Source organism: Capronia coronata (assembly GCF_000585585.1).
Source record: "Capronia coronata CBS 617.96 chromosome Unknown acBCG-supercont1.2, whole genome shotgun sequence".
Classification (NCBI taxonomy): domain Eukaryota; kingdom Fungi; phylum Ascomycota; class Eurotiomycetes; order Chaetothyriales; family Herpotrichiellaceae; genus Capronia; species Capronia coronata.
The window spans coordinates 1,148,305-1,168,467 of record NW_006912894.1 but is presented as its reverse complement, the minus strand read 5'-3'; the positions used below and the strand labels follow the sequence as shown (position 1 = coordinate 1,168,467).

The 20,163-nt window shown below is 52.2% G+C and overlaps 10 protein-coding genes across 10 annotated transcripts; 3 read left to right on the top strand and 7 right to left on the bottom strand.

Moving 5' to 3' along the window:
* Positions 1-1,094: 1,094 nt before the first annotated feature.
* Positions 1,095-1,678, bottom strand: A1O1_02089 (uncharacterized protein; the record flags this gene model as incomplete). Its single annotated transcript, XM_007723001.1, has 2 exons — positions 1,095-1,452; positions 1,539-1,678. The coding sequence occupies 2 exons, from the start codon at positions 1,676-1,678 to the stop codon at positions 1,095-1,097; spliced, it is 498 nt and encodes a 165-aa protein (XP_007721191.1).
* A 915-nt stretch (positions 1,679-2,593) lies between these two features.
* A1O1_02088 (uncharacterized protein) lies at positions 2,594-3,017 on the top strand (the record flags this gene model as incomplete). The annotated part of the gene is made up of 2 exons (XM_007723000.1): positions 2,594-2,671; positions 2,724-3,017. 2 exons carry the CDS (start codon positions 2,594-2,596, stop codon positions 3,015-3,017), a joined length of 372 nt encoding a protein of 123 aa, XP_007721190.1.
* A 223-nt stretch (positions 3,018-3,240) lies between these two features.
* A1O1_02087 (uncharacterized protein) lies at positions 3,241-4,233 on the bottom strand (the record flags this gene model as incomplete). The annotated part of the gene is made up of 5 exons (XM_007722999.1): positions 3,241-3,548; positions 3,605-3,686; positions 3,860-3,918; positions 3,971-4,102; positions 4,155-4,233. The coding sequence occupies 5 exons, from the start codon at positions 4,231-4,233 to the stop codon at positions 3,241-3,243; spliced, it is 660 nt and encodes a 219-aa protein (XP_007721189.1).
* Positions 4,234-5,810: 1,577 nt separating this feature from the next.
* On the top strand, positions 5,811-8,508 carry A1O1_02086 (uncharacterized protein; the record flags this gene model as incomplete). Its single annotated transcript, XM_007722998.1, has 3 exons — positions 5,811-5,879; positions 5,931-6,122; positions 6,178-8,508. 3 exons carry the CDS (start codon positions 5,811-5,813, stop codon positions 8,506-8,508), a joined length of 2,592 nt encoding a protein of 863 aa, XP_007721188.1.
* Positions 8,509-8,805: 297 nt separating this feature from the next.
* On the bottom strand, positions 8,806-10,161 carry A1O1_02085 (uncharacterized protein; the record flags this gene model as incomplete). The annotated part of the gene is made up of 1 exon (XM_007722997.1): positions 8,806-10,161. One exon carries the CDS (start codon positions 10,159-10,161, stop codon positions 8,806-8,808), a length of 1,356 nt encoding a protein of 451 aa, XP_007721187.1.
* A 462-nt stretch (positions 10,162-10,623) lies between these two features.
* A1O1_02084 (uncharacterized protein) lies at positions 10,624-12,984 on the top strand (the record flags this gene model as incomplete). Its single annotated transcript, XM_007722996.1, has 1 exon — positions 10,624-12,984. One exon carries the CDS (start codon positions 10,624-10,626, stop codon positions 12,982-12,984), a length of 2,361 nt encoding a protein of 786 aa, XP_007721186.1.
* A 654-nt stretch (positions 12,985-13,638) lies between these two features.
* A1O1_02083 (uncharacterized protein) lies at positions 13,639-16,569 on the bottom strand (the record flags this gene model as incomplete). The annotated part of the gene is made up of 6 exons (XM_007722995.1): positions 13,639-13,812; positions 13,884-14,030; positions 14,112-15,129; positions 15,179-15,686; positions 15,735-16,372; positions 16,433-16,569. The coding sequence occupies 6 exons, from the start codon at positions 16,567-16,569 to the stop codon at positions 13,639-13,641; spliced, it is 2,622 nt and encodes an 873-aa protein (XP_007721185.1).
* A 791-nt stretch (positions 16,570-17,360) lies between these two features.
* Positions 17,361-17,747, bottom strand: A1O1_02082 (uncharacterized protein). The gene has a single exon (XM_007722994.1). It carries the CDS (start codon positions 17,609-17,611, stop codon positions 17,414-17,416), a length of 198 nt encoding a protein of 65 aa, XP_007721184.1. The 5' UTR covers positions 17,612-17,747; the 3' UTR covers positions 17,361-17,413.
* A 49-nt stretch (positions 17,748-17,796) lies between these two features.
* A1O1_02081 (uncharacterized protein) lies at positions 17,797-18,488 on the bottom strand (the record flags this gene model as incomplete). The annotated part of the gene is made up of 2 exons (XM_007722993.1): positions 17,797-18,084; positions 18,159-18,488. The coding sequence occupies 2 exons, from the start codon at positions 18,486-18,488 to the stop codon at positions 17,797-17,799; spliced, it is 618 nt and encodes a 205-aa protein (XP_007721183.1).
* A 597-nt stretch (positions 18,489-19,085) lies between these two features.
* A1O1_02080 (uncharacterized protein) lies at positions 19,086-20,159 on the bottom strand (the record flags this gene model as incomplete). Its single annotated transcript, XM_007722992.1, has 2 exons — positions 19,086-19,995; positions 20,044-20,159. 2 exons carry the CDS (start codon positions 20,157-20,159, stop codon positions 19,086-19,088), a joined length of 1,026 nt encoding a protein of 341 aa, XP_007721182.1.
* Positions 20,160-20,163: the final 4 nt, after the last annotated feature.

The window sequence follows — 20,163 nt, the reverse complement described above, 5'->3', positions numbered from 1 at the left end:
AGTGAAAGTGGTTGCATAACCCATGAGCTATCCCTACCAGGCTTCTCCTGAGAAAAATTGGGGAGGCTGGGAGAGTCGAAAAAAGCAATTCTCACGGTACATATGCTAGACAGTGATTCATTGTTCTGCAGGCCTGTGCAGGCCTGGTTTACCTTCCCAGCTGTCAAAGACCATGTCGACACGATGCATCACGCTTGTGGAAGCCAGCTTGCTAGGTAGTCAGGCATTGTCACATCCGAAGAACTTATCATCAAGCAAATAGCCTGCAGAGTGTGTGTCCCGGAACGTATGCAGACACCCCTCTTCTGTCTCAGGAGGCGAGCCAGCCCATGCTGCTGCGGTTGCGAAAGTCGTGGGACATCCACCAGTTCCGCTGATCAGGTCCAAAGAGATTTAGCACCGACTTAGTTATGCAGTCTGATGACAGGTTATCGGTAAGTCCTAGGATGCCAGGAGGAAGAGGTTGATTGTGGGCAATCCAAACCAGTTACGGCGAGTCCCACAGATGTACAATTGCTGACAGTGCTTCCGACCGCTCTTCCGCTATCTGTCGCCAATAAGGTGACACATTTCTCCTCGTTTACTAGGCAGAGAGCATCCCATGCAGGAGACTGACGGCACTGGGGCTGTCCGTCCGTCCTCATGTGCTTCCCGGACTGTAGAGCGATGGAGCCCCACTTGTCCCACATGTATAGCCAATGAGATCACCTCATTTTGCGCTAATGCACGTCAAGGACGCTAAAATACAACATAAAATGGACGACAAGCGTCGCATATACAAAGCCAGGCAGACATGTTTCTACGCCATTTGGAAATCCAGGAGGTTGGGATGCAATGCAGCAGCGGGAATGAAAGAAAAAGAAGACTTGGGTGGCGCTATGCAGCGGGAGTTCATTCCCGGCCTTCGTTACTGCAGTACAACAAGCATTTACACCCCAGTTGACCAATGGTTTCGTCTGAGAATCCTGCCGGTCAGAACCCTTTTCCAGACATTCTCCGGACTAGCAGCCATCCTTCTCCCTGTCACTTTCCATCACATTCCTCTTGGTTTTCCAGCTCGAATATCGTCTAAGTTTTGCGACAAATACTGGCTTTCAACCCAAGAAGCTGTTGCTGCTGCTGCTCGCCGCGCCACTGCTCTCCACTCTGAACTGAGTGTTCACCGGCAGGAAGTAGTCTGTGGTCATGAATGGTGCGTGGTAGCTGGGGAAAGGGATGGCATTGTCTTCCTTCGCATACTCTGTTTTTACCTCGCTCGGGCTGCTGCTGGCATCTGAGAAAGGCACTCCGTCAAGAGGCTCACGTTTGGACTTCCTCGCTCGCTTGGAGGGAGTTGTTTTCTTCTCCTCGTCGTCCATGGAAGCTTTGCGCTTGGTAGGTGTTGATGGGACCGAGCCAGACCGGCCTTCCAAGATCTTGGCAGACTCGTTTCTCAGCTTGTAATACTTCTGGCTATCTGCAAGTCAGCGGCTGGCTGGCACTGACCAAAATGAACAAAATGGAAACAGTAGAATAAAGATGGCACACGGAATACGCACCTGACTGCTGAGGCTGTCAAGCCTTCTCCCAAGAGTGCGGCAACGGCCGCCCAGGTGTCGGCAGACGGTCGCAGATTCGCAGAAGATATCGCGAACAGGAGCATGCGGCGTTCCCTCTCAGCAGTCCACTGATATGGCATAGTGGCAGAGTAGCGTTCGTTCTCGACGAGGAAAGGGAAAAGGCAATCAAGCTCCAAGCAGACTGCGAGCAGATGGAAAGGAGATGTGGATGGGTGGAAATCGAGTACGAAATATAGAGGGAGACAAGTACAATTATAGATCGACAATTGGAAGGAAAGTACTATTTCAGAGGGAAGACGTACAGACATGGCAGAAATGAGCTACAGACCAAGTCCTAAGACTATCTCATGCCATTGAGCGATTTTAGTTCGAAATCCATGATGCATGAGAGAAGTTCCACCCTGTCCAGACTTTCCACAAGCTGGGCATTGACGTATCCAATGCTGAAAGGCAGGCAAGATTGTCTGAGCCAAATAAATGAACGAGACTGCCGGTATGGGGCGCTGTCATCCGGTTTAATGGCCTGGTAGCGAGCACTTGCACACAGGGGATAGCCAGCCTCCAGTTTGTGCAGGTATTGGTGTGGCATGGCACAAACCGAGGGCGCGAGGGGCTCTCTGTTTGGCCTAGTTCCGGAAAATGGCCTGCTCAAAGTCTGATATGCGAGGAACATGCGGTGAGGCCAACTCGATACGGGATGCTAGATATCAAATCCTGGTCCAAACCTGTTTTATAGTGTCTGTAATGCTCTGTAAATGACTGTCAACAGGAGGTGGACTGAAGGGCGTCAGCTGTGCCCTTCATAGTACCGTCCAGCTCTCGTTCCTCGATACAGTTCGGGATAGCAGTGTGACTTGCCGTCTCAATCCTGGGATCTATAAAAAGCCTCATGGGACGACTTTGCCATCAGTGTACATCTTACAGAGCCTACATCCTAAGACAGTCTCACCATTCGTGAATTCATCTTGTTTACTGCCGCAGCCTATCTATCTATCCCAAGGCCGTATCATACACCCTCCCGTGCAGCTCTCAGCATGGCTCAAGGCCAGGTCAAAGACTCGGACATCTTAGTCCTTATCGCGGCGATCCAGAGCTCGGTTGGTCCAATACAGGTGAGAAGAACCCTTGGTAACAGGCTCTGGAGATGGCTAATAGAGGTTGAAGGTCGACGCCGAAAAGGTGGCAAGGCAATTGGGCATGAGCTTGTCCAGTATTCCCCCGAAGTTCACAGCAATTCGCAAGAGATACAATATCGACATCAAAGTGGTCAACTCTGGCGCTCTGCAGAGAAACAGACCCAACAACAGTCCGAAGAAAAGACAGACTACTGGTACCAATGGACCAAGGCTCATCAGAAGCATCAACCCACAAGCCCAGCAGCTTGATCGACCAGCTATCGTGCCACAGACCCAGGTGTATCCGAGGTGCGAGATGGAGCAGGCTGGGCAAGGATTATGAGAAATACTGTGTGATCGGAATGAAGATAGCAGCTTAGTTCTTGATAGCACTACTGAAGTAGTACACTCAATTTCTGTGTAAACAGCATGCACTGCATTCCTGAGAAGCCGATTGTCATCCCATCCTGCAACACAACACCCTCGTCCCACAAGAAAAATGAGGCGAGTGGCTTACAGCTTCCAGTGTTAACAAGCAAAAAGACCGTATCTCAATCCTGTGGCAATCATGTCTCCTCAACACCGGCCTTCTCATTGTCTTCGTCGCCATTGACACGATCCTTGGTCTCTGCAAGCTGCTTTGTGAGCTCCTCAATCTGCTTCTTGAGATCCAGATTCTCATTCAACAGCTCTTTCTTGGTGGCCTCAAGCTGTTTTCTCTTCTCCTCGTCTGCTGTCTCCACAGTCTTCACAAGGTCTTCCAAGCTCTTCGTGCCGTCGAAATAGTCTTTGAGTCCCGTAAATCGCTCCTTGATAGTGCGGTATTGCTTGGAAAGAACATTCACGGAAGGCAAATTGTCCGGAGTGGAGAGTGCTGTTGAGGCGAGTTGTCAGCAGAGTAGAAGAACACAAAACACGCCAGACACTCACAGTAAAGGGCTCTGACACCCTTCATGTTGGTCTTTTTGCTTGAGTCAGAGGCAGCGAAGGCGCAAACAAGCTTCACAGCCAGCTATCTTTACGTTAGTATGGTGAGCAATGCAAAGGGTAATCATCTCAACTCGCCTCATATGATGCCTCTGTAGTCCACTTGATCCTGGACTTCCCCTTTTCAGACCCATGATTGTCTGCGGAGGGCGTCATGGAAGCATCGTCGTCATCGGCATCTTGGTCGTCGTCGCTCACCTCAACCAGCTTACGCTTCCTGGAGGCGCGACGCGGTCGTCCATCGTTGCTAACGGGAGCTTATTTGTGTCAGTTATCTTGTCAATGCGGTGGTCAGCGTTGACAACTTACCAGCTGCTTCGATGGCCATGGTGTCGCTGTCGGCATCATGGTTGTTGTCGGCATCTTGGTCGTTGTCGTCCACCTCAGCCAACTTACGCTTCTTAGCGATGCGACGGGGTCGTTCATTGTTGCCAACGGGAGCTTGTTTGTGTCAGTCACCTTGTCATTGCGGCGGTCAGCGTTGACAACATACTAGCAGCTTCAATGGTCATGGTGTCGACGGCATTGACATCCTCCCCTTGTGGCGAGGTCATGGCGGCAGCGGACTCCATTGTTGGTTTGGACAAAGAAGAGAAAGGAAGTAAGGAAGACAGAGTGTGAAAGTGATTTGGAGGAAAGATTTATAGACGGCGAGATCAGTGTGCGCCGTCATTCGGCCAAGCTTTCGCCCGCCAGATGCGGCAATCGGTGACAGTGAATGCTTCAACGCAAGTCTTTGAGTGTCATCCATCTGCGCAGGGCTGCGTGTCTATGTTTGCGCAGGTGTGGTGATTCTGCTGTGATCTCCCGCATACTGGTTGCAGAATGCTGGATTTTGGTTGGATATCCAGTACCAGCCATAGCTATGCATAGCTTACAATGATGATAATGCAAAGGTCTGCACACAAGAGGGAAAGGAAGTAGACTAGGATGAAGCAGAGCAAGAGGTAACAGTCTTGGATGCTCGAGGCTGTGATGATAGGGGACATTGTTCATATGCCGAAGTTTAACCGCCCCTTGTTCTCAGCCTCGTCCGCAGAGTTGCCCTCTCTGTGGGTGGCACTCCTCTCTCTTAAGATGCTGATCACAAAACAACACCGCTGAAGATCCTTGTTGGATGTGGCCTACCTTCATTCTGGAAGAGGAGCACTATCAAGGTAACAGATTCCGTACCTGACGCAGCAATCTACAAGAGGCGATGCTAGGCCCTCTGGAGCCGAATCGATCTCGAGCTCTGGCTGCGAGTCCAACTTTAGGTTGCCTACATGCCTGCATGAGAGCACCACAGATCACAATTCGACCGCAGAGGCAAGTCGGTCTTGGAACGCACGAAGCACAAGGTCCTGCTTAGCTCTTGAAACTCTGCAAGCCTCATACCAACCCAAGGAAGGCTAGCATGGATCATAAGACTTTGATCCAGGCTGCGGGCCGGAGAACGAAGAGTCCTTGTATAAGCGACTGCTCGTCCACTGGAAGAAGTCATAGTCGCCTCCCGTCAGTCGTTGCTCGATCAGCATTGCCACCCATGGATCTCCGCCCTACCGGGTAAGATCGCCTCGTGCCGTGAAAGAACCCACATGCGCGTGTTTGGCAAGCGTTCATTCGTATTCGACATGGCCAGGTTTGCTATCTTGAATGGTCCTGATTCTGATGCCAACCAGCGAGTTTGAGCATAGCAAACAATGCCGTTGACTCGCTCGTGTGCCTGCGCTGCAGCTGACCGTACCAGGAGGGCACAGGCCTTTCGAAAAGTCGCACATCTCGATTCGACTGTCGAAGGATCCCTCGCTAAGCATCTACAATTTGGTGGTCGTGATTCTCGGTTCCTTCTCGTGACCGCATTTTCTGAGGTGCCTTGAAAATGCCCGTTTCCGGCCATGTCTGGGTCCTGATCCTGGAAGAATGATCTATCATATTTCATACGGCATGTGCCGCGCTGCAGTTGCCCCTTACATTTGTTCCATCTCGCACCAGCCTCGAGCCTTTCAGTCCCCGACGCATGCAGTCCGACAAAGTCGCGTACCACTGTCGTTGGCTTCGCGAAATCGAGCACTCGAGAGGCGCGTTGGGAAATTTTTTATATGATCTGATGAGACCGCCTACTCTATTCCTGCCAACAGCATGATAGTTTCACTGGATCTCAAGGAAGATGACAAAGGTTCCCACAGTCCTAGCTGCTCAGCTCGGAACCGCGCTCCTAGTCGCCATTGGGCAAAAGGTGAGAGCCCCTTTCATCGGCGGAGCTCCTTCCGTAACTGACACAACTCAGATCACTAAATCCCAATGCTTGAAGATTGCCTACTATATGAACGTTGGCTACGGTCGACACCTGAGTGTCGCTGAGGTGCAAGACATACTACAAGACTTGAATCGAGATGCGGCCCGATTAGTTTCTCGGGCTGTCTCCAACATTACTGAAATGACTCGCGACACATTGTCGCTAAATGTCAGTGCGACACAGGTATATCTTCCTCCAGAGACCTATCTACGGTGAATCTGACAGGGCAAATTTTCAGGCAACTTTGATGAACGATGATGACGATGCAAACGATACTGAGCCTGATGATAGACCAGTGAGCGGGAAGAGGAAAGTGCTTGCATCATCTTCAAGGTCTACGGGCAAGAGGCGGTGCGACCGAAAGACTCCCTCCGACAAAGCCTCAGATGACGAAGCAAGACCTCCAGCCTTTTTGGAAACTTCTGTCTTACGCCAACCCCAGATTTCGATTGAGATACCCCCAAAGAATGGGAGTCAAAAGGCGAAACCAAGCGTGGAAGAGAGTGGGATCTTCGATTTCCTCTCGTCACGCGAAAGTTCGCCGACGTTGCCAAGCCAGCGATACTTGAAGATGTCAGGCGGCCTTGGGGCTAGTGGAGCAAGGAGCCCATCCCATGCTCCAGGGGAGTTCGACCTCATCAACAGTTCTTCGACTCTCTGTGACGACTCACCTGGGTCGGGGAGAGCGCTGAATCATGGCCATCATCTGACTGGGGAGGTAGAGACCTGGGAAATGTCATCCACTTCCAGCGAGACGCGGATGAGCTTTTTTACCTTGTCTCAGCACGCTCGAGAAGAGGCCGCCGGCATGAATGACAGGTTTGCTGACAAAGATAACCATGGTCAAACTGAAACCGAGCATAGACGGAGCAGCCCTCCTGTCGATGCCATTGATGAGCTCTTCATATCCCAGGACGTGGTCGACGAGAATCGTCAGATGATGTTTGAGCATGATGACAACATGAGCTCTGATGGCACCAACCCGGACGAGCTGGAGAATAGCGAACAGGCTCAGTCCTCTCCTTATCCAACAAGGGTGAGCACATCAGGTCGACCTGGTTCAAAGAGCGTGGAAAATGCAGCCGCGGCTGCGCAGCTTCAATCCGAGGCCAAGAGCCAACGGGACTCTGTACGTTTCGAGAATGGCAATACCCCCAGCCTCAAGCAAGCAAGACAAGGCTCGCGATTCAATCCTCTGGAGATCAAGTCAGAGAGTGAGAGCGAAGAAAGATCCGCAAAAATTCGAGCTCTGCAAGTCAATCAGCAAGCAGCACGCGAGCGGCGTTTGAAAAGGAAGGAGAGGGAACGCAAACAGCGGAAGACAATTTCAGGGAAGGCGGCAGATCTGGAGCAAAGAGACAGAAACAAGAGCACGTCGCCGTCATTGCAGGCTCCAAGCCAAAGCCAGGCGGCTGCGCCGGCGGCTCCTAACCGCCAGCAAGATTCTTCCTCGCAGAGAGATGCAGACAAACCAAAGCATCGCAAAATCAAGAAAGAGGAAGGCGCCAGCTCTGGGAAACGCCGCCTCCCGGCCGAGACGAGTGCGGAACATAAGGTCCGCATCAAGAAGGAGAAGAGGGAGCGGAGATATGCCAGGAAATTGAACCGAACTCCCGAGAGGATGGGTCTGGAATCAGGCTCGCTATCAGCGCCTCTGAGATCGCCGCGGACCATAACAGCAGGGACGTTTCCTCCGTGTGCTCAGTCACACGAGCCATTGCAATCAAGCACGCCTCCTCTGGGCAAGGCACAGGCCAATGCCGCCCTGAGGCGTGATAAAGAGGTACGCTCTTCCGCCCCCGCTCCGGCCTTCATGACCAGGAACCTCGGCCTGTCAGACCACCCTAGTGGCTGTGGCGACGACTTTGTCGTCGACCTCACCTACGAAAGGAGCCTTGGTGACGAAGAAGAAGAGTCAGTAATGCCGGCGGAATGTGAATCCACGCTGACATCTCCATGCAGCAGGCAGGACTTTCTCACATCAAACATTCGACCTCATCGTGCGCCACAGCAGGGGCTGATGGCAGGGAATAACCGACCTTCTCCGCCTCGACATAGTAGCAACCCCTTTGTGTCACAAAAGTCGGCGAATCCGGGCGATGTCCTTGATGCCAGAGTGCCTCCTCATGCGAAGGGTTCAACGTTCAATGACCGGATGATCGCTTTACACGAGCAAATGTCCCGCCAAAGTGAGCAACAGCTGAGACATCAGAAACGGACTGAGCCGCAGCCAGTGCCTCGGAGACCACTTACGCGTAAGAACATCAAACAAGGGGGATATCGCCCAGTTCTCGGCTCTTTCCAGCGCTCGGCCCAGGTACATCAGCAGCTCCCAATAGAGCTGTTGTCGCAATCCTCGCGCTGGCGAAGACCCTCGTGGGCCCGTCACTCACGCAGTCCATCTGGTGAGTCGTCTTATGACTTATGGGGACTGTTCCGAATGCGCACGACTTGGGACGACGATGAAAACACTATTGTTGATTCCGACTCCGAGCTGGAGATTGTCAATGTGCCACGGCCGAATCGTTGGCGCAATCTGAACGCGGCGCCGTCTCAATCAAAGCATTAATATAGACAGGAGGACTCGGTAATGCCGGACCATTTGCCAGTCCGCAGAGCCATATGTTGTGGTAGTCTGCAGCCACAAAAAGGAATTGGTTCGTAGCTGCGCCGCAAGCCGTACCTAAGCTCGCACTGTGCTGCATACCAAGCAGTGTCTCATCTCGGGTATTACATCTCAAAATCTTGGTTAAACCACACGAGGCTCTGTAGACGGAGGCAAGCTCTTCTCGAAAATGCACGATATATAGTGCACAAATGTCTTCAGCCAGAGAGGACGTTTCATGTCACCCGCCGGCCCATAGGATCATATATTCGCACCTCGACGTCGTTTCCAGAGCCTAAAGGCCCAGATGGCGGCCCCCGCCAAAATGGCAGTTCTATAGGCTAGAAATACCGCAATGGCCACATTTAATCGGTCGTAGTACCCATGAAGTAGCTTCCCAACAGCGTGCTGGGGATCTGATCCCACGCCCAATCCGCCGATGCCAACACTGTGTTTCTCAAACGACGGCTGCTTGGTGAGCTTGAGAGGCTCGGCTTCCGAAACCGTAGGGGCCGGCTCAGACGTGGTTACGGCTGTCGCTTCTGTCGTCGCGTCCACAGCTGTCTGACTGGGCCAGGAGCCCGAGGACAATGACTCCGCAGAAGCTTTTCTGAACTGACAGGTCATGATATAGACAATGAGACGAAGGTCCGGGACAGTAAACGTAGGATACTCCCATAAGGCAACAGCATTAAATGGCGGGAGTTGGTCAAGCAGGTCTGCGAGGACGCCGAGCGTGAGACCCCAGAGGAGGATAGGTTGCTGATGAGTGAGAGATTGAGAGGACGAAGGGATGCCAAATGGTGCTTGGGCCCAGCTTGACATCGTGAACAGCTTGTCGCCGCCTTCCGTAGGAATAAAGCCAGGTATTGAACTGGCATATATGGACTCCGTGGGAACAAGTCGAACCGCGCTGAACAACATCTTGCCAATACTCAAGCGGATCAATCTGTGTAGTAATGGGCCAACGTGCTTGGCCATCCTACTCGATATATCAACCGCCTCTCTTGTCCGGAGTGATGGGGATAACAATGCACGCAACGAGACCCAATGTACAGATGCGACTTCGGTGGGCTGTGGCTGGATAGAGGGAGAGGTCTTCCCAGTAAGGAGGAATATGTAAGGACATAGCACCATGAGAACATCCTTGCCCCAGGATGTCGTGACCAGCCTCTCGGGCAGATTGCCTGCATGAAGACATTGTGTGGTTTCCAGGTCCAGGCCAATCTCTTCCCTTGTTTCTCTTACTGCTGCAGCCAGATCATCTGCATCCTCGGGGTCTCGCTTTCCCCCTGGCAATGCCGTGTGGCCTGACCATCTGTCCCCAGCCCGACCAGCGCGTTTAATGAAGAGAAGCTCAGGGTCGCCTTGCTGGACCCAGTCTTGCGAGAAGAATTCATGGATTGTGGTTGGAGGAGTGGCAGACTCGCTGACTGCTACGAGAGAGTCTCTGGAAGAAGGGATAGGAGCGTAGGCGGGTCGGACGCGAATGATGGCAGCGACGCTGGCTCGCTTCTCACAGCCTTGCGGGTTAGGAACGTGAGGATAGGGGTGCTCGCTTAGGCGGGTCAGGACGCTTTCGAGTGCTTTGACGATATCCCTGGATTCTCCTGACATGGCTGAGGGTGGAACTGCCTTGACATTAATATCTCTGTGAATGGCTCGTAGCACTGGCTTCCCGTGTGGTAGATCCTGAAATACTGCGGCGCGAGGCTGTATACTCAGATACTGCCGAGGCGGAATTCCGAGCTGGGGATAGTGCGATGATCGGAACTCGGATAAATAATATATCCGGACCATGACGTTCGGGTTGCACGTGAAAGAGGGTCGCCGAGCACGAGGGAAACACGCCGCTCTGATTGGGCAGGTGTGATCGAGGCCTTGGGAGAAGCAAGTACAGAGTAAAGATGCAGTGGGACACTGCGGTTCAGTTCGACAACAATAGTGGTGTAAAGAATCTGCTGCCCTTCTTTTCTTTTTCTCTTCCTATTTTCAAAGTGTATTTCCAAGCCTGCGCATGGATTTCGACGTCTCATTGCAATCTTAGCGGTGACAACAGTTCTCTTGAACGCCGTCGACATGCGTTTCGGCAAGACCCTCGCCGACTCCGTCTACCCGCCATGGAAGGACAAATACCTCGACTACGACAAGATTAAGAAGCTGTTGCGGGAGGATGAGACCTCTCCGCAAGGACGTGGTGGTGAAGGCAGCTGGACTGAACAAGACGAGGAGAACTTCGTCCATGAGCTCACGGCAGTGCAGCTGGAGAAGGTCAGCCAGCACCAGGCCAATATCTTCAATGCCATACGAGAGCGAGCCGCCGCATGCGAGGCTAAGCTGCCGGATTCCGAACACGAAGATGAAAAGAGTGAGGAGGAGTGGAAGGCCATTGCAAAAGACCTATTGAAAGAGCTGGACAGCATTTCCAGGGAGCTCAACGAACTTAGGAAATTCAGCCGTATCAACTACACTGGGTTCTTGAAGGCGGCTAAGAAACATGACCGTAAGAGGGGTCTCAAGTACAGAGTCCGGCCTATGCTGCAGGTCCGCCTGTCTCAGACACCCTTCAACCAGGAGGACTATTCGCCGCTGCTGTACCGTCTGTCTGCCATGTACTCTTGGGCTCGCCAAAAGCTTGGAGAAGAGAATCCGTCCAAGGAGCCGACGTCAGATGTGACGCCGACCGAAACATATACAGCCCACAAATATTGGGTGCATGTGGACAACCTCCTCGAGGTCAAGACATATATTCTACGCCGGCTTCCAGTCCTGGTCTACAACCCGCAATCGGCCAAGGAGGTGGATACCTCTCACAAAGATCCGTCCATGACCTCGATATATTTCGACAACCACAACTTCGACCTCTACCAGAGTAAAGTGGACAAGAGTACACCCGGCAACTCCGTGCGCCTGAGGTGGACTGGTCAGCTCGAAGACAAGCCTGAAATAGTGTTGGAAAAGAAATTGGTTGGTGATGGCATTGAAAGCAAAGAGATCAGGGTCCCCATCAAGGAGAAATATATCAATCCGTTCCTGAATGGTGAATATAAGATGGAAAAGCAGATTCAGAAACTCGAAGACCGTTTGGGTTCCGAGTCGGAAGAGGTCAAGACTTTCAAGGCCAATGTCAAGGAGATCCAGTCTTTCATCAAAGAGAAGGAGCTGGAGCCGGTACTGCGAGCTAGTTACACCCGCACCGCCTTCCAGATTCCCGGCGATGACCGAATCAGGATATCGCTGGATACCGACCTTGCCTTCATTCGTGAAGACGCCTTGGACACTGACCGCCCATGTCGTGATCCGGATGACTGGCATCGATCCGATATCGACCAGAGTCGAATGGAGTACCCATTCCCCTCGATCAAGAAGGGTGAGATCAGCCGGTTTCAACACGCAGTCCTTGAGATCAAGGTCAAGGATACCAAGTATACTAGAAATAACGCCTGGCTCCACGACCTGATGAATTCCCACCTGGTGAAGGAGGAGAAGAGGTTTTCCAAGTTTGTGCATGGCGTGGCAGAGCTCTTTGAGGATTACGTCAACATCTTTCCCTTCTGGTTGAGCGATCTGGAGACGGACATCAGAAGGGATCCGGTAGCAGCTTATCAAGAAGAGCAGGAAAGGGAAGCCAAACAAGCTGCAGACGAGATGGCCGTTGGAAGCTACCTGGGGAGTTCGCGGTTATCATCCTCCAAGGGGAAGTTCGGATCGCCCAGCAAATACCCCGAGCAAAGAATGTCCGGTCAGATCTCTCAGTCTGTCCGATCTTCACGACTGAAATCGGTTGACCAGCTCGAAGCAACAGCTGAAGAAGACGACCATGACGAAGGCCTTGCTGATAGTCGAGCCACGCTCAACGAGTCTTCAGGAGGTGGCTTGCTATCGTTGCTCCCAGCCTTCTCCAACTCCCGTTATGCTCGTCGTCATCGTCGGGGCACTGCATGGGACGATGCACCGTTGCCCCCTGGCGTCAAACACCCGGGCGTCTGGATCAAAGACAGAGCCGATCTCAAGGTTGAAGGCAAAGTCTGGCTTGCGAATCAGAGAACATTTATCAAGTGGCAACACATCGCCGTACTGCTGGCGACGCTGTCCCTCGGTCTCTATAATGCCGCAGGGGTCAACAACAACATTGCTCGCATTCTGGCACTGGTCTACACCGCCTTTGCGGTCTTTGCCGGTATCTGGGGATGGGCTATCTACATGTGGCGGAGCAAACTGATCACAGAACGGAGTGGGAAGGACTTCGACAATGTATTTGGCCCATTCCTGGTATCCATCGGGCTGGCCTGTGCGTTGATTCTCAATTTCGCATTCAAATACACTGCTGTCGTCACAGACACGCAAAGGAATGCCTCGGCCCTGGCGCTGGAGCAGCCTATGGTCGAGATGGTATCTCTGGACGGGGTGGGAGTTGGTCTGTGGACACAGGAGCTCTAGGCAGTCAACAACAACTACAAACACTCGTTTGGATCGAATAATACAACTACAAGGCGTCAATGGCAACAAACAGGAAAGAGGAGTTTCCCACAGACGATAAGGTGAAGTGTTTAGCGAATCCGCCAGTCAAGGCAACGGACATTCCAACCAGAATAGTCTCGGTTTTCGTGTAGTATCAAATCATAATGAAGTCACACAATATGTACAACTTGATCGTGATTGAGAGCACTCGTGTGTAGTTTTGTAAGGCAGTACAATGAGGCGGCTACACGCTATTATCAGCCAGCTTCGAGAAACACCGGTTAGAATGCTATTGTCTCTCTGAGATGACAACCGGTGGCCTACGATATGATGTGCTGCCGCCTAAGCGGATCGACAGGAGGAGTTATCATGTCTTGATCCTCCCACCTCCCACACTCCCACCTCATATGTGCCTCCCTGTAGTAGCTGCGTTAATACAGCCATGGCGAGGAACAAGCATGTACTAGTATTCCTCTCAAAAAAGAAGCTTCGCAGTGGCGGAATCGACAAGAGCAGCTAGGAAACACAAAAAGGCAAAGGCCATCCCTCCAGGCGAGTATTTCCTGGTCAGGATGCAGTCGGTCGATGAGAGATTGTTTCTAAAACCACCCCCTTCCAATTTTCTATTCTCATTCACTGCCTCGCCTCTGTGACTACACCCTCGAAGTCCCTTGACTTGATGTAGTCCAACGTCCTGAAAAAGTGGCGTTTCGGGTTCTCCAGAGCCTGCGCATTGCCGTCCACGTTCGTCGTGGACAGATTGGAATGGATCAATTCGATGAGCCCATTCAGATATTTTATCGTCACCTGGATGGAATTAGTAACTGATCCGACAAGACAGAGAGAAAGAAAGAAAGCGTGCAGAGGGCTTGACTCACCGATTCGTTTTGTTGGTCGAAATAGTAGACGTATCGATTCAAGATCTCAACAAACAACTCCACGGACACGGCGGTGTCCATGCACGCATCGGCGACACGGAGGGCTCTTTGAAGGCATTCTAAAACACGTTTGCCATCGCGATATAGCTGTGCACAAGTCGCATTAGTATCAAGGGGGTATTGTCGCACCGTCGATGCAACGGCCTTGCCGGACATAGAAGGACTTACATTCTTCGGATCCTCATCCCGTCCAGGAATCTCAACACACCACCACAGATGGCTTGCCAGATATACAGCGCGACACTGGTCAGGCTTCTTCAACAGTTTGCTGCCATGCAATGCGGCTTTGGTGATCAGTGTATCGTAGTTCTCTTTTCCAAAGCCTCTGGTCATCTGGAGGGCACCCGCAATGATGCAGACGGCTTGGAACTGTGCCCTCGAGTCGCTGATGCTGTCCTCGTAGATGGTGAATGCTTGGGCAAAATACTCATAAGCGAACTCCTCGAACCCGCATTGATCTGCGATCTGGCCACAGGAAACGAACAACCGAAGACATAATTCGGCCGCACCGGGATTCACGCGCGTATACAGCTGAGAGAGTGCGTGATGCATGAAACGGTACAATGTCGACGACTGATTCTGCCAGTCATCTTCAAAGTGCTCACGAGATTTCAACTTCCGCGCAAGCTTCATTGAAGCATTGATTATTGCTGGCGTGGTGAATTTGATTCGCTCGTTGCCGACTTCGTACGCTTTCCGTACTTGCTGCAATAGCCTCAGTTGAGTCTCGTTGTCGGGCCCCTGGATGAAATGGACTATCCTTGCGAGCCAACCTTGCTCCTCTACGGTCTCATCGGACTCGCCTCCTCTTGAGCGATTCAGGCCAGGATATCCTGCAGGTTGCTGGAGGCCTTCCTTGATGATCACCTTGAGCAAAGTCATAACTCCTTCCAGATGTTGTGTGGACGTGATCTTCACTCGGTTCCGGAGAATACTTTTGGCCACTTCGGAGGCGACGGCGCGCCTTGTAGCGTAGGTCTGGGATTGGTATAGGGGAAGGTAGTTGGGAAGAGCCAGCGCCGTGAAGAGAGAATAGTAAGTCCGGATCGGCGACAGAAGAAGGTTGAGCATATTGGCTTGTGTGGCGGCAGAATGGAGGTCGGCAGAATCCATGTACTCTGCACCTTTATCACGAGCGTACGCGAGTATCTGATCGACATACTCTAGTCTCTCAGGATAAATGTTGCTGGCTTCTGTCAGTTGTTTTTCTCTCGACATGAGGCAGTATGACTTACAGGGCAAGGTTTGCGAGCGATGTCAGAAGAGCCATAGTATCTTGAATCGGTAGGCCACGAGTCTTGACGAGGTTTACGACCTGGTCGTAGAATATCTCGAAAAGCTTAACATCAGCAATGCCACTACCTGATTTCTCACCATTGGTAGCCGTCGTAGCAGGTGTTAATGGTTCGGACTCGGTCGGCTGTGAGTCTGTCGGCGACTTTGGCTCATTTCCGTTGGTGTGAGGTGTTTCCTGGTCTGCCGTAGTTGCTGCTGTTGCTGAGGGCTTGGAGTCTTTGTTAAGATCGACCTTCTCCAGCATTCGGATGGCCGCATCCTCTTCGGCTTTTCTCTTCTCTTCTGCTGAAGACCCTTCCGCTTCGCGCTGGGCATAAGTTGACAACCGATCCATCAGTCCAATGACGATTTTCTTCATGTCGACATGTGGGTTCAACCTAGCAATGGCAGAAAGCAGTTGATCGAGCGTATGAAGGTGGTATTCATCGGGAAAGACTTTGGTGATCACTACATTGCTGTTAGCATAATACACTCACCCCAGTTTCTTCCTCCTACCTTCAAGCAGGTATTCCTGGGCTAGCACGTCGCGACATTGCACGACCTGCTCCAACAACGGAGCAATGATTGTGGCCTTGTAGGTTTCCAAATCAACGAGTTGGCTGAGTCTGACCAAATTGCTTCCGACCAGCAGCTCCAACTCTCTCCGTTCCTGTGTTCGTTGCTCTCGTTCTCGGGATGGACCTTGGTGCTGCCAGCGGACCCACAACTTGTTCATTTCAACAAAATTCGTAAGGATGAAATTGATCGAGTCTTGCAAGTTCCCTTGCGGTCCATCGTCCTTCCCAGTCGGTAAGTGGTCTCGTGCCTGACCACTCAGATAATATCGTAGAAAGAGGCCGCGAATCGGGTGCTGGACGCCCCTACTCATCTCCATCATGTCCTTCATGATTTCCTTGACTGGGGCATCCTCAACTGCCATGTAGACCGTGCCCACGGTGATCATCAGATACAATCTTGGGATTATGTTGCCCGCATACTGGACGAGCTCATACAGGTCCGCCAGGTGATTGACCGGGTGGGAGTCGCGGAGGTACTCAGAGAGATAGCCGAGCGCATCGAAGACGGCCATGTACAGTTCGTAGTATTGCTTCGGTCCTAGGCTAGGAGTTCGCAGTTCGGAGACCAGGGTGGAACTACAATGTTCCTCGGGGTCAGCAAGCATATCAGGCAACAGAGGCTCCCAGAGGACTCACCCGCATTTCAAGGCGTCCATCAACTTCCCCGGGGTTTCTAGACACTTGCGCATCTGCTGTGACTGCTGGCGCACGACTCCAAGAGCTTCCTCCAGCAGTCGGCCCTGGTCTTCGACGGTGGGCGGGCCTGCCGCCATTGCGACGGTGGTTCTGGTCTGTGACCAGTGACCGACACGGGCGAACCAGGTGAAGGAGTCTTCGGGGAGTGACACCCAAGCCTCAGGTGTTTCGGGTCTCTTCGTGTCTGTACACTTGATACAATGTCGGGGTGCACTTCGTGATTGGAATGTATAGAGTGGGAGCTGCAATGCCTCTGGCCGGGGAGCGACTGCACTGACTAAAGGCTGCACTTGAACCTCCAACTTCGGCGGGCGGACTTTGGCCAGTCTTGGCGACGAATCCCGCCGGACTCGGAGACTACTACCTACCTATGGTACCTACAGGTGTGTACCTATCTGTATCAATGATTACAACTTGAATGTGTGTACTATGGTTACAGGTGCTTGGGGAGTGATTCTGCCGTAGGCTCGCAAATACTCAGAACCACTGAGATATAGCAAAAAGATTACACGGTAAAGGAACTTTTGAACCGTTTCATGAGTTGTAACTTTATATTCGTGACCAGAAGCCCCCAACCTGGACTGATTCCAATTATGTACCTATCTATCCCATAGATGATTTTCAATCAGTACCGCCAGCGCCTTGCTATAAATCAAATGCCGTTTTGGTATCTTCAGAGCAAGCCAAACCTGTCAAACAGCACGATGCTGGACATATCTCATACAATTCCAGAGATCCAGGTGGAAAGGTGCAAAGGGGTATAAGACCTCATTGGATCATGCAGTCGTTAGAAATTCAAAGACAAACCGGTTTAGAGTCAGTTGGGGGCGACCCAGGTCTCGACTGTCCCAGCAGAAGTTGCTGTGCCCAGATCTGATGTTGTGGTATTCCAACCCTTGAAGTCGGCAGCACCCCAAAATGCTAGACTCGTTGTAGTAGGGATGGAGCTTGTAGTCGACACCGAAAGTGTGGATGAGGTCCATGGATTCGCCATAGTACTGCTTGCTTCCAAGGCGGGAGTGCTGGTCGAGCTGGCGCCCCAACTGCTGTCGGTGCTTGAGGGGTACTGGCTTTCAGATTCAACAGTATAGTAGTAGTATGTATGCCACATGCCATCATCGTACGGTCGCGTTGATGGAAGTGGTTGGGTGACTGTCACAGTAAGCTCTGGGAGAGTCTCTGTCGAAATCGGTGTTGTTTCGATTGATACGGTAATTGAGGTTGAAGTTGAAGTTGAAGTTGAAGTGGGAGTGGAAATGAAAGTAGAAGTGGAGACGGAGGTGAAGGTGGAAGTAGTAACGGAACTAGAAGTGGAAGTGGAATTCCCGGTCGGAGTTGTCGTTGTCGTGCTGCTGGTGAGCAGTGTTGTAACATATATTCCATCCGAGGTCGCTGGTGGTGGAGGAGGAGCTGCAGGTGTAGTCGTGGTAGCGCTCGTAGTTGTCGTCGTTTCTGTCGTAGATGACGTTGCTGTTGATGTCGTTTCTGTCGTAATCGATGATGTCGTAGCCGATGTCGTTGACGTCGTTTCTGTTGTGGTTGTTGACGATGATGATGTTGTCGTCGTGGGCTCCGGTGCGGCGGCAATAGGACTACTCGACGAGGGATATGAAGCCTCAGAAGAATTAATGCTTGGCGGCGCTGAAGACTCAATTGTCGCAGTCACAATTTCTGTCGTGACCGAGCCTGGCATATAGTCGGTGATCGTGGTGGGCGCTGCGGTCGTCACAGTGAGGACAATCGTGGCGGGAGTGTCTGACTCGGTCACCATAAGAGTGGAAAGTTGTGTTGTCATGAGAGTCTCCGTATGCGTCACGGCATCAGTGACAGTGGTCGCTGATGCAACACTTCCTTCTGTGCTACCGCCATCCACCGCGACCACCGAGTATGAGGCAGGTTTTCTTCGCTCCAGTACATTTGGAAGCAGAGGCCAGGCATTTGTGGAAAGCAATAAGGAGGACAGGGATGTGAGGATCGAGATCGAACTCGTTTTCATCTCGAGGAAGATCAATGTTTTGTCTCGCAGGTCTTGGATGAAGGGACAGGTTCAAGACAGACTATGTTGTATCTATGCTATTCAATAGTTTTGTGTTATCTTGAGATTTGGTAGCAGACAAAAATATAGAAACAAGAAAAGAAAGGGCTCGGACATCTACCTTCCATGTCAGAGTAGAAATACAAAGGCTGGCCATGTCGACAGCATGCCTGCAACGCGTGTGCGGCGGCATTATGATGCTTGCGAGGTGGCTGTCGAGGTGTTGAAGAAGCGAAATGGACGAGGTTGGGCTGCGCAGTGTCGCAGTTTGACCGCAGGCGGGGCCAAGGCGAGGCCAAGGCCTGCATGAGCCGCATCCTATTGGCAAAATCTGTTGTGGCTGGAAGCGCCACACGAGTGGCTGGGCTCCGCACATGCACAACATCTTCAACATGCGGCCAGAGTTTCAAAGCGCACGGATCTTCCTAACCACCACGCTCCATTCCAGACCAGGCTGTTGCTGACATCTGTGTCAGTCTTTTCTGGCCTTTCTGCCATGTGCGTCGCCAAGTATAGCACTCACTGCATCTCGTTCGCAACCGGGATTGGCCATCACCGTCACTTAGCGGACTTGGACTTCGGCTTGCGGATGATCACCCTGTCGCCCTCCCGCACCCAGCCCACATCTTCTGCTTCGACAAGTTCGTCCCAGCTGAAGTCGCCTCCGGTCGCGCTCTGGATGATCCAGTTGACGTCGCACGTGTAATACGCGCGGCCGATGGCTTTGAGTGCTAGTTTGCGTTGGGTTTCGATGTACCAATAGAGGAGGCCTCGAACGTAGCCGTCCACCTTCTGCCGCACGTGCCAAAACGTGACCCAGTCACCCATGACCACGGCTTGCAGTATGCTGTCAACAGCCCTGCTCTTATATCCGAACTTCACCTTGCTGTTGTACCTCAAAGTGTACGCTTCGGATAGGTCGTCCTGTCGTAGTGCGGTGTCAAGGATCAGATAAGTCGTCATCTCGACCAATTCCGATGTCGGGAGTGGATGTGCCGGAGTGTGTAGAACAAACAACAAGTGCAAGAGCGAAGCATGGTATCCAGGTGGGTGTCTAGCCAGTATGGCAGCTCTTATGTTGAAGACGTGGACGCGTTGCGAAAATACAGGCGAGGGTGCTGTGGCCGACGTTGCTAGTAATCCTTCTCTCAGTTTTCGAAGCGCTAATAGAATCGTGGACAGCTCTGCCGACGGTGATGGCACAGACATTTCGTTGGGCTGGCGAGCCTGAAAAGCAGGAGATCCCATCTGCAGGCTTACCTGAGGAGGTAGAGGACGTCGTTCGATGCTAGCGGCTGGTGCTGGTAGCGCAGGGCTGCGGGCTGGATCAGCCGAAGTGGATCGGCCTTCGTCGAGCGTGAGAGACGCGAACGCGCTGTCAAGGTCCTTGGAATGTTGTGTGCAAAACTGCATATATCGAGCAACAATCTTGTTGTAAAAGGTCTCCTGTGTTTTCGGATCCAGAAGCCTGTGGCAATGGTTAGCGGAAAGGGCGAAGTTGGGTTGACGACCTAACCTGTTGTCGCCTTTGGACACAAAACCCATGCTTTCTAGAGGATCCTGCTTGACGGGCCGTAGCCGGTCCCACGGCGCCGAGGACTTCCGACCTGAATAAGCCGGGCCTTGAGCCATTGTC